Raw genomic sequence first — 11,210 nt, 5'->3', positions numbered from 1 at the left:
TGTAAGATATAAATAAGCTAGTTTCTCTTTAGACTTACCAAACAAGCTGAATGGAACTTTTTTTTGCATGTTCTACAGGCTTTTTTGGGAAGAGAATAGTTGAAACCGTGAATGACTGAGAAACAAATCATGCAATCTTCAACACCCTCAAAACGTTTGTCTACATTATTTTTCCATAATGCTAAGCCTTCCATAATACTTCCATTCTGTTAACAAGGAAAAAAAAAAAAAAACAATAAATACACACTTTAAATCACCAATATTATCTTTATTCAATTTCACAAATTTTAAAATTGTATTATAATCTGGAGAGAAGAGAATCAATCTGCTTGGCTATATTACAATTCTAAGTTTTATGAATACTGGTTTTCAAAATGACCTCCCACGTTTTAGGAACCAGGTATGTTTCTTCCTTAAATGTTGACTTGAAAGAAAGGCTTCTGACCCAATTTTCAATTTTTATAGTCTTAGCTTGTTATTTGATGAAACTTTTTAAATAATTAAGTTGTTTGGATCAGTTCTCCTAACTTTTAACTAAAAATGAGGAAATTAACTATCTCACCTACTCAAATGCTGATTTGTTCCAGCTCTACAATACTAGTGAATAGACTTGTTTTAACCTACTTTTCCTCTACTATAGAATGCCTGACAAACAAAAACTAGAGAAGGTGCAAACAAAACTAGAGAAGACTTAACAATTTGTTTAAAATGCAAAAAGGTCTTTGAAAGTACTGGGATTTCTCTAACCACAGGAGGAGAGGTGAAATGTTAAAAGTCAAAGTAGCTCAGAAGACATTCAGCTGTCCGAGACTTACAAAAAGATTCCCTCTCAACTTTAATACCAGGTATTGTTCTATAACATCTACAGGGTCCATGAAGAAGAGTTGATTCTTTTCAAACACGAGGGAAAAACGCTACAGAGCCTTAAAAATTAAAATAAGCTTGGCAGGGTCAAATAATTTAGACATATATCTGTTTCAGTTTCTGTTCAGTCACTCAGTCGTATCTGACTCTGTTAAACCGTGGACGGGAGCATGCCAGGCTTCCCTGTCCATCACCAACTCCTGGAGCTTGCTCAAACTCATGTCCATCGAGTCAGTGATGCCATCCAACCATCTCATCCTCTGTCGTCCCCTTCTCTTCCTGCCCTCAATCTTTCCCAGCATCAGGGTCTATTCAAATGAGTTGGTTCTTCGCATCAGGTGGCCAAAGTATGGGAGCGTCAGCTTCAGCATCAGTCCTTCCAATGAATATTCAGGACTGATTTCCTTTAGGATTGATTAATTTGATCTCCTTGCAGTCCAAGGGAGTCTCAATAGTCTTCTCCAGGACCACAGTTCAAAAGCATCAATTCTTCAGTTCTCAACCTTTCTTTTTGGTCCAACTCTCACATCCATAATGACTACTGGAAAAACCATAGCTTTGACTATATGGACCTTTGTCAGATTCAACAAAATATAGTATCCATTTCTACTTAAGCAGAAGAGAGAAAGTTTTACTGCCCTTTCACACAGTAAAGCAGTGACTTCTCTCTAATTCAGAAAGCCTAACAAGCATGTATGTGGACACTTACTTGATGGGTGAGGTAAGTGCTCAGCTGAAGCATCCAGTTTCGCCACTGCTGCACAGCCACTCCAACTCTTTTCCCACTTTCCACTGTTATTGAGCCCAATGGATAATTTGAAGGCAGCTGTATTATAAGTTCAATCACTATATCCTCAATACTGTAAGTGGCCATGACTTCTCGAGTAGTAGCTCGAGCTTTAACCTGCAACACATGAAAAGTAATTTTTTTTTTTGCCAATTTTCTTTTCTTCCCTTTTATTCAAAAACCATCTTGACAGGTTGACAGATAGCAGCCAGTCCTCATTCAAACAAACCACGGGTAAACATATTCACTTATCTAATGTGAGATACTTAAGAAATAGATTCAAATAGCTGACATGTTTCATAGTGATGTTATGACAAAGATGTTTTAAAAAGAAATGCACTGGAAAAGTATGTTTTTATTATACTAGGCTTACCATATTGTAGTTTTTGAATAGAAGTGTATAGAATAGGTTATTATTAATTATCCCTTCTCTGCCAAAGTCAGTGTATCAAATATCACTTCTATTTAGATGTCTCCCAAGTCTTTCCCTACCACAGAATTCCCCTGAGCTTTAGAACCAACCATCAACTGCCAGAATATTTATACCTGATCTTGATTTTCTTCCTAGCACTGCAAACTCAACAGAGAATACAAATCACCATCCTTTAAAAATTTATTCTTCTGACTTTCGTATTCTATGCTATAAAGTGTAGCATCATCTTAAATTTCTCTTTCAGATATTAATTAGCTGTAAGTTTGGTTAAATAACCACAGAATTTCTCACATCCGTCCCCTTTTAAGGACTAGTCTCACTGTTTCCCGCAGGCCCTCCTCATGTCTACACATTATGAGCCTCCCTAACTACTCACGTGAACCCATGCCCCGTGCCAGCAGCCCATGCTGTAAGACTTCAGTCAGAGCAATTTCACTGTTTAACTCTGACACCGTCACTGCCTCAGAAGAAAAAATTCAGTGGCTACACAGCACTAAATATTTTAGATTGTTAGTTGATGCCTTTTCCAGTATGGACTCAATTCATCACAGAAGCCGTCTGTTCTCTATTTACCTTCATGAAAACTACTCTATATGCATACTGGGCTACTCATTATTTCTTAAGCAATCACAGAAATTATTAATACATTCTCATCTTCAAACTTTTTGCTTTTGCTGTGCTGTTTTCTCTACATTAAATGCTGTAACCCACAGCGGCATCCTGCCAACCTCAAAATAACCCCCCCTCCATCAAGTCTTACCTAGGCCCCCAAGCCGGATGACCTTTTCCCACCCTGACTGCAGAACACTCTTCCTCTTAATGTGCCACTTTCCAGTCTCCAATGCAAAATACGTTACCAATATCACCCTCTTTCCTTTATCGGACTGTGTGTTATTACACGACAGGAATGAGACCCTTCTAAGCTGTCTATTTTGCAGGTGACTGGCACAAAGCACCTGGCATCTATAGGTATTCCAATATATATTTTGAATTAACTAGTGAATGTTCAAAAACTATTTAGCATAGGTAAATGAAATTATAACATCACTTCAATCGATGCATTAATTTGAGATCTGATGTCCAAGAATCAGAAAATAGACAATTTCTTTAATTTCTGAACCAAGAGCTACAATTGTGATCATACTCACTACAACGGATAGGCGTAACCAATACTGAGACAACTTTTCTAGAAAAAAATTCAAGATAATACTAACCGTCATGCCATTAAACAGCTGTGTACTTGTTTGCACAGAAGATATTTCTTGAGAAGAAAGAACACTGCTAACATACTTGCTGGTGAATCTATCTACGATATTGAACACACGCTTCTCACTACTGTTCCACCACAGCCTGACCATGGCTGGCAAGTCTTTTAATGTCATGTGATAGACTGAACAAGCCAAGTGTGGAATATGGTAGGGAAGAGCTGAGGTATCTGAGGAAAAAACAAACTCTTAGTTAGTAACACGTACCTCTTACACAGAACACACTGATATGAGTACTTTCCTCGGAAAATCATTTTCAGTTCCTTGACACGAGCGCTAGAGCTCATAGAACAGACATACCAAGGAAACCAGAACTCTGTAGAATAGTAGCTTTTTCTCCCACATTCAAAATGAACAATTAGAATGGTAGAAAGAAGATCCTGAAGGATACGGAAAAATCTGCCCCCAAATAGCACTATTTTGCAGGGAAGATCACAAATAAAATGAAGCACACACACTTCAAAGAGGAGGAAAAATTAAAGATTCTTTTTCTTATGAAAGTGAAAGTGAAGTCGCTCAGTCATGTCCGACTCTTTGAGACCACATGCACTGCAGCCTACCAGGCTCTTCCATCCATGGGATTTTCCAGGCAAGAGTACTGGAGTGGGTTGCCATTCCCTTCTCCAGGGGATCTTCCCAACCCAGGGATCGAACCTGGGTCTCCTGCATTGCAGGCAGAGGCTTTACCGTCTGGACTACCAGGGAAGCCCCAAATCATGAAAAAAAAAAAAAAAAACTGGCGGCCTTTACTTTCCCCAGAGCTCACTGACGTGTTATGCAGAAGTTCTAGAGTCCGACTGTACTACCCACAAGACAAAGCTCCAACCTCAGATCTCCAAGGCATTTAAAACAATTCCTATTCTCAGGAAATCCTTTTTAACACTGAGGCGTAGCTAGATGTATGCACGTCTACCCCTTCAGCTAAAATGTGAGCTCCCAGAGTGAAAAAATAATACATTTTACTCATCTTCGTTTCCCCAACAAAAGACCATCCATGGGCCTACAAAACATTATTGTCTACAGAGTAAAAGATAACAGTAATCTAGAAACTAAGCTTCAAAAATGAATTAAATTCCTAAGAACTTCAACCGTAAGATCTAATTATTTATTCTATGTTGAGAAATAGGGAAAATCTGGCACTTCAACAATGTCATAGAGGGGACCCACATTTGGGATTACTCTCCACGTCCTCATGGTAAAGAGTCATACAAGCTGACTTGAGCCTCGTCCCCAGGAAGAAACACACACACACATCATACTGACCTCTAATACCCAAATGGAGCTCTTCTGTAAAGAAAGTTCGAGGGTCCTTATTGGAGAGCTCAACAGCTGTCTCTGCAAAGGCTGGATTTTCTGGCATAAGCCTGAACAGGTGATAAAGCAATTTATTCAAACTTTTTGTTTTTCGAAGGTACATTGAATACAGAGCTCGAAGCTGGTGGAAATGAGAGAATTTTTGTTAGTAAACCCAATTAAATAGGACATTCAGCAGACTTGGAATGAATTAAAGTATAAACAGATTGGGACTTCCCTGGGAGTGGTCCAGCGGCTGAGACTCCGTCCTCCCTATGCAGGGGGCCCAGGTGCGATCCCTGGTGGGGGAAACTAGATCCCACATGCTGCAACTAAGATCCAGCACAGCCAAATAAATAAACAAATATTTTAAAATATATATATATTACCTATATATATAGTACAATGTATATGTGTGTGTGTGTGTATATACATATATAGAACAAGAACACAATGAATGGAGAAAGAAATGGCAACCCACTCCAGTGTTCTGCCTGGAGAATCCCAGGGACAGGGGAGCCTGGTGGGCTGCCGTCTATGGGGTCGCACAGAGTCGGACACGACTGAAGTGACTTAGCAGCAGCAACACAGTGAAAAAATGCATTTATCTGAACACTGAGAATGACATGGAAGAGTCCTACAAAATACATCACACAGTGTTACTTTCCAGTCGGGTCGTCTGATGACACTGCTCCCCCTTCTCATACACTAGCAGAAGTTCTCACTACCCCTTCGTTACTAGACATATGCCTCTAACATCTTTCCCAAACTGTCTCCTGTTGATAAGTTCACCGCCACTTGGGAGACTGAGCTGAGAAAAATCTATTTGCCACTGCCCACAGATGCTTCACTCATTCTCCTCCCAAATCTTCCACACCACAATCTCTAATCTTTCAAAATTCTGCTCAAAACTAATCCCATTGCTATGGCTGCCCTCACCCTATACCAAACATTCCAGCATCCCTTTATGACAGAACAATCTGGTAGCTCAAAATGTCCTGGAGTTGTTTTATAAATCAAGAAATTTCACATAATAATATGGCTCTTTTTTCTGCTTTCTTTCTTAAAAACAGGAAAAATCTGGCACCACTGGGTATACTACAGGTATCTACATGAGACATGTGCTTTAAAAACTCGTTCCTCAATAATGTAGTTTTCATTTGTTCACATTTACCTTGCGTTCTTTGGTATTTGTACCTGTTTTAAAATTACTTTTTCCACTATGCCATATTGTCCCCTCAGAGTACACAGATACCATTTTCTGGACACAATGAATGCTCAAATACAAAGATCAAGCCATAGGATTTGGCATTTGGGATTCTTAAAAAATCGACCACGAAGAAATCTGGAGGACACTACCTTTACCAAGTAACCAAACTTAACATCACCAAATAAAGAGGACACACGATATTTTGTGCTCCTAAGGTGACCGTGAAAACACAGCACCACCGTGCAATAAATCCCCTTGCTGAAAAATAACTAGAACATAACCACGAGAAAACCATCAGACAAATCCCAACTGGAAGACAGTTTACAAAATAGCTGACTTGGTGAACGACAAGCAAGAAAAGTAGAGGAATTATAAGCTAAGGAAATATGATAGACAAATACAAACATAATCCTTGACTGAATCCTCAATAGAAAAGGAAATAAAATTATAAAGGACATTACTGGGAAAACTGGGAAATTTTTATTTTTTTAGGGGGCAAATTTTAAATACAAATTAGATAATATTATTGCATCAAAATTAAAGTGTAATATCTGTATTACATTTATGATAAACATGTTCTTATCTTAGGAGTTTATGTGTATGTAAATGTGTGCTCGGTTATGTCTGACTCTTTGTGACCCCATGGACTGTAGCTGGCCAGGCTCCTCTGTCCATGAGATTTCCCAGGTAAGAATACTGGAATGGGCTGCCATTTCCTACTCCAGTAGATCTTCCTGACCCACGGATCAAACCCGAGTCTCTTGTGCCTCCTGTGTTGGCAGGCAGATTCTTTACCACTGCGCCATCTGGGAAAGCCATTTCTAGGATATACATGTTTAAATACTTTTGGCAAAGCATCATGATGTCTGCTGTCTACCATCTCTGTAAATCTGAATATTTTTCAAAATAAAAAATTGGAAGGAAAGTAGAATTTTTAAAAAAATTTATTGCATATATCAATGGACTTTTAAAAAACACATGTCTACTAGCCAGAAGTCCCACTCATAGGTATACAACACAAGAAAAATGAAAATAAACGTACACACAAAAACTAAGGCATAAGCCTTCACAGCAGCTTTTTTCACAATAGGCAAAAAGTAGAAGCACCTAAACACCCATTGGATGACCTGATAAGCAAAATGTGTTACAGTCATACAATGAACTATTTTTCGGACATAAAAAACAATGCCATACTAACACACGCTACATTATGAACAAACCTTGAAACCATTGTGCTACAAGAAATAAGCCAGACACAAAAGGCCATATATGTGAAAAGTCCACAGTAGGCAAATCATAGAGACAGAAAATAGACTAGTGGTTGCCAGTGGCCAGGGGGTTTGAAAGGAAAAGGGACAGCAGGTGGGTAAGGGTGTTTTTTTTTTTGTGGGGTGGGGGGGGCTTGGGAGGGGGGCTGGGTGTTGATGTGTGTAGATACTGAAAATGTTCTAAAATTAGATGGCAGTGATGGTGTACAATTCTGTAAATACACTAGAAACACCAAACTGTACTCTTTATCTTTTTTTTTGGCCACACTGGGATCTGAAGTTCCCCGACCAGGGATCAAACCTGCACCTCCTGCAGCAGAGGCACAGAGCCTTAACCGCTGGACCACCTGAGGAGTCCCCAAAACTGCATCCTGTAATTAAGCAAATTTGATGATATGTGAAATACATCTCAGCAAAACTATAAGACACACACACACACACACACACACACTTATTTTCAATTCAATTTAATTCACTAATTCTTTTGAGACGAATGTTAAAAACAACCCAGATTAAGGACCAAAAATTTATTTAAAAAACGGTCTGCTTTAGGATTCTTCTAATTACTGTTATTTACTGAGTTATGGTGGTTTACTTGTTGACAGTTCAGTTCAACTTCTAGGCTCAATAAATGCTGATCTAATTGTGCCCCTCTCCGACCCTGGCTTAATGAAAAAGATGATGTACTCATAATTTCTGCATATAAGAATTATATAATTATTCCTAATATCTGAGTATAACAAGAACAAAATTCTTAGATATAAGGCCTCAATATGCTGCAATTTTTTAGAGATCAACAATATTCTAAGAAACAAATGCAGAAGCCTAACAAGTAGTTCTTGAAATATATAATCAGTGAATTAAGACAAGCTCAAAACACAAACCTAAGTGGTAAGACTGAAAATAAATAAAACAATCTGAACATCTAGACCAGTGTTGCCTCTGTGATTTCATTTTCTCCTTAGATAAACAAATGCAAAAATGTATATGTTGATATATTTGTACCAAGAAATAGATTATTGAGCTTCCCTGGTGGCTCCAGGGCAAAGAACCCGCCTGCCATCGCAGGATACATGGGTTTGATCCCAGTCCGGGAAGATCTCCTGGAGAAGGAAAGCAAAACCCACTCCAGTATTCTTGCCTGGAGAATCCCATGGGGTCCATGGGGTCGCAAAGAGTCAGGACTAAGTGACTAAACAACTACAAGGGTTATTAGCAACAACATAAGTTATAACTTAAGGATTCTGAAAAATCACATTGAAAATGAATGCCATGATATTTAGTCACACTTTAAATATGTAGCGATTTAAGTCTTGTTGTATTAACCTGACAAAGAAGTGACCTACTTTATTAAACTGATTCAATGTTTGGAACTTTTTTTAAAAGCAGGCATCTGTCTAAAAGAATTTTTTAAACTGGAGCAGAGCTTTCCAGTTTCCTTGTTAAACGTGAGACAACAGAGACATCTAGTGGCTGCTAAAATAATTTGGGCAAAATAATTACTATAGGATATTTTCATTATTTAGTGATAACAGCTTGAATTACATATGGTAATATTTCATAGATCTTTCTCTAAACACTGATTTTCAAATAAGGTGAATTTCCATTGATATTCCCACAAGAGTCAGAAGTTGACCAAAGGGAAAAAGAAAATAGCAAGATCCAGTTCTTTAGAAACTGTTACTATGATAACACAAAAGTAAATTATAGAAACCTGGTTTCCTGCAATAAACAGACTTGGTGGATACATTCAGTTAGAAAAAAACTGATCCAAGCATAAAACTGTGGGAGGGTGACAAAGTAAAGACAGAAATAAATTTAGCAGAATGTCTGTAATGAGCCAGATAAGAGCAGACTAAAATGTGAGGCATGTCCTCATTTTTCTCCAAAAGGAGGGGAAGGAAAGGTTTAAGATAGTAAGAGAGAAATACTTTTTTGACAGAAGTTTTTTTTTGTCTCATTTTATTTACCTGAGATGAAGCAGCTTTGAAGAAAGTAAGTATTAATTTCCAAGTGAGGAGGTACCCCAGAACATAACAGAAGTCTTCACTCAGTGGCTTGATAGTAACTATCTGTCCAACAGGAATACATCCCAAAACATTTTCTAGTAAGTCCTCTTGAGTGCTAAGAAGAGACATCAGTGCAGCCGGTGGCGACCTAAGAATCAATGATTAAACACCACAGTTTTCTTCATAATTTGTCTCTTAACAAACTGACAGCGTGTATAAATTTGAAGCATTTTAGAAAAATCTTCCTCTATTTTCCAAAAACCATTTTAAAAGTTCCCCTTTATAGGTTCAATTTTGACCCTTAATTTTATATAAAGGCAATTATAGAATCTGAAAGGCATAAAATGATATAGAAATATATACATGTTTTCATATTTATAAATATGTAAGATATGCTATAAAATTTACTCTAGAAATTAGTACTTAAAGGAAAAACTTTTCAGTTCAGTGCAGTCGCTCAGTCATGTTCAACTCTTTGCAACCCCATGGACCATGGCACACCAGGCCTCCCTGTCCATCACCAACTCCTGGAGTTTACCCAAACTCATGTCCATTAAGTCAGTGCCATCCAACCATCTCATCGTCTGTCATCCCCTTCTCCTCACGCCTTCAATCCTGCCCAGCATCATGGTCTTTTCAAATGAGTCAGCTCTTCACATCAGGTGGCCAAAGTGTAGGAGTTTCAGCTTCAACATCAGTCCTTCCAATGAATACTCAGGACTGATCTCCTTTAGGATGGACTGGTTGGATCTCCTTGCAGTCCAAGGGAATCTTAAGAGTCTTCTCCAATACCACAGTTCAAAGGCATCAATTCTTCTGCGCTCAACTTTCTTTATAGTCCAACTCTCACATCCACACATGACAACTGGAAAAATCATAGCCTTGACTAGACAGACCTCTGCTTTTTAATATGCTGTCTAGGTTGGTCATAACTTTCCTTCCAAGGAGTAAGCGTCTTTTAATTTCATGGCTGCAGTCACCATCTGCAGTGATTTTAGAGCCCCCCAAAATAAAGTCAGCCACTGTTTCCACTGTTTCCCCATCTATTTCCCATGAAGTGATGGGACCGGATGCCATGATCTTCGTTTTCTGAATGTTGAGCTTTAAGCCAACTTTTTCACTCTCCTCCTTCATCAAGAGGCTCTTCAGTTCTTCTCTTTCTGCCATAAGGGTGGTGTCATCTGCATATCTGAGGTTATTGATATTTCTCCCTGCAATCTTGATTCCAGGTTGTGCTTCATCCAGCCCAGCATTTCTCATGATGTACTGTGCATATAAGTTAAATAAGCAGGATGACAATATACAGCTTTGATGTACTCCTTTTCCTATTTGGAACCAGTCTGTTGTTCCATGTCCAGTTCTAACTGTTGCTTCCTGACCTGCATACAGATTTCTCAAGAGGCAGGTCAGGTGTTCTGGTATTCCCATTTCTTTCAGAATTTTCCACAGTTTATTGTGATCCACACAGTCAAAGGCTTTGGCATAGTCAAGAAAGCAGAAATAGATGTTTTTCTGGAACTCTCTTGCCTTTTCAATGATCCAGCAGAAAATGTATATTTCTACCTTTCATTTTATAGATGGAAAAAAAATCATACACCCAGAGAGGCTAACTGATTAGTCTGAAGTCCCTGCCTAGCCAGGGGAACAATTAGGGCTAACAAATCCTATCAGGTCCTTTATCAACCAACAAAGGGTTAGAAGATCATAAGACTGTATTGTCTTTCAATACAGTTAAAGGAATGTTAAAGGAAATTTAACATTCGTATTAACTCATGGCAATGTAAGGTAATTTTCTTCTTTATGGAAGCAGTGTACTTATTAACACTTTTAGACAAGCTTGTAAGAGTCTCAGGAAGTGAAATACTCATGTGTGTTGTTGCTGTTCAGTTGCCAAGTCATGTCTGACTCCTGGACCCCATGAACTGCAGCACACCAGGATTCCCTGTCCCTCATCATCTCCTGGAGTTTGCCCAAGTTCACATCCACTGAATCAGTGATGCTGTCCAACCATCTCATCCTCTGTCACCCTCTTCTCTTGCCTTCAATCTCACCCAGCATCAGGGTCTTTTCCAAAGACTTGT

At 38.6% G+C, this 11,210-nt stretch overlaps 1 protein-coding gene across 3 annotated transcripts in view; it reads right to left on the bottom strand.

Annotated features, from left to right (window-relative positions):
• Positions 1–11,210, bottom strand: part of LTN1 (listerin E3 ubiquitin protein ligase 1) — a 59,055-nt gene that overhangs the window by 3,384 nt on the left and 44,461 nt on the right. For all 3 annotated transcript variants that reach the window (XM_019959231.2, XM_070786024.1, XM_019959320.2), the window contains 5 exons: positions 9,091–9,277; positions 4,613–4,784; positions 3,299–3,519; positions 1,574–1,768; positions 39–206 (listed from right to left, as the gene is read on the bottom strand). In XM_019959231.2, the coding sequence (XP_019814790.2) occupies positions 39–206; positions 1,574–1,768; positions 3,299–3,519; positions 4,613–4,784; positions 9,091–9,277 (943 nt within the window). The remainder of the gene's footprint in view (positions 1–38; positions 207–1,573; positions 1,769–3,298; positions 3,520–4,612; positions 4,785–9,090; positions 9,278–11,210) is intronic.

This window comes from Bos indicus, chromosome 1, assembly GCF_029378745.1.
Source record: "Bos indicus isolate NIAB-ARS_2022 breed Sahiwal x Tharparkar chromosome 1, NIAB-ARS_B.indTharparkar_mat_pri_1.0, whole genome shotgun sequence".
Taxonomy (NCBI): Eukaryota; Metazoa; Chordata; class Mammalia; order Artiodactyla; family Bovidae; genus Bos; species Bos indicus.
The sequence above is the reverse complement of the archived record's forward strand: the minus strand, read 5'-3'. Positions and strand labels throughout refer to the sequence as shown.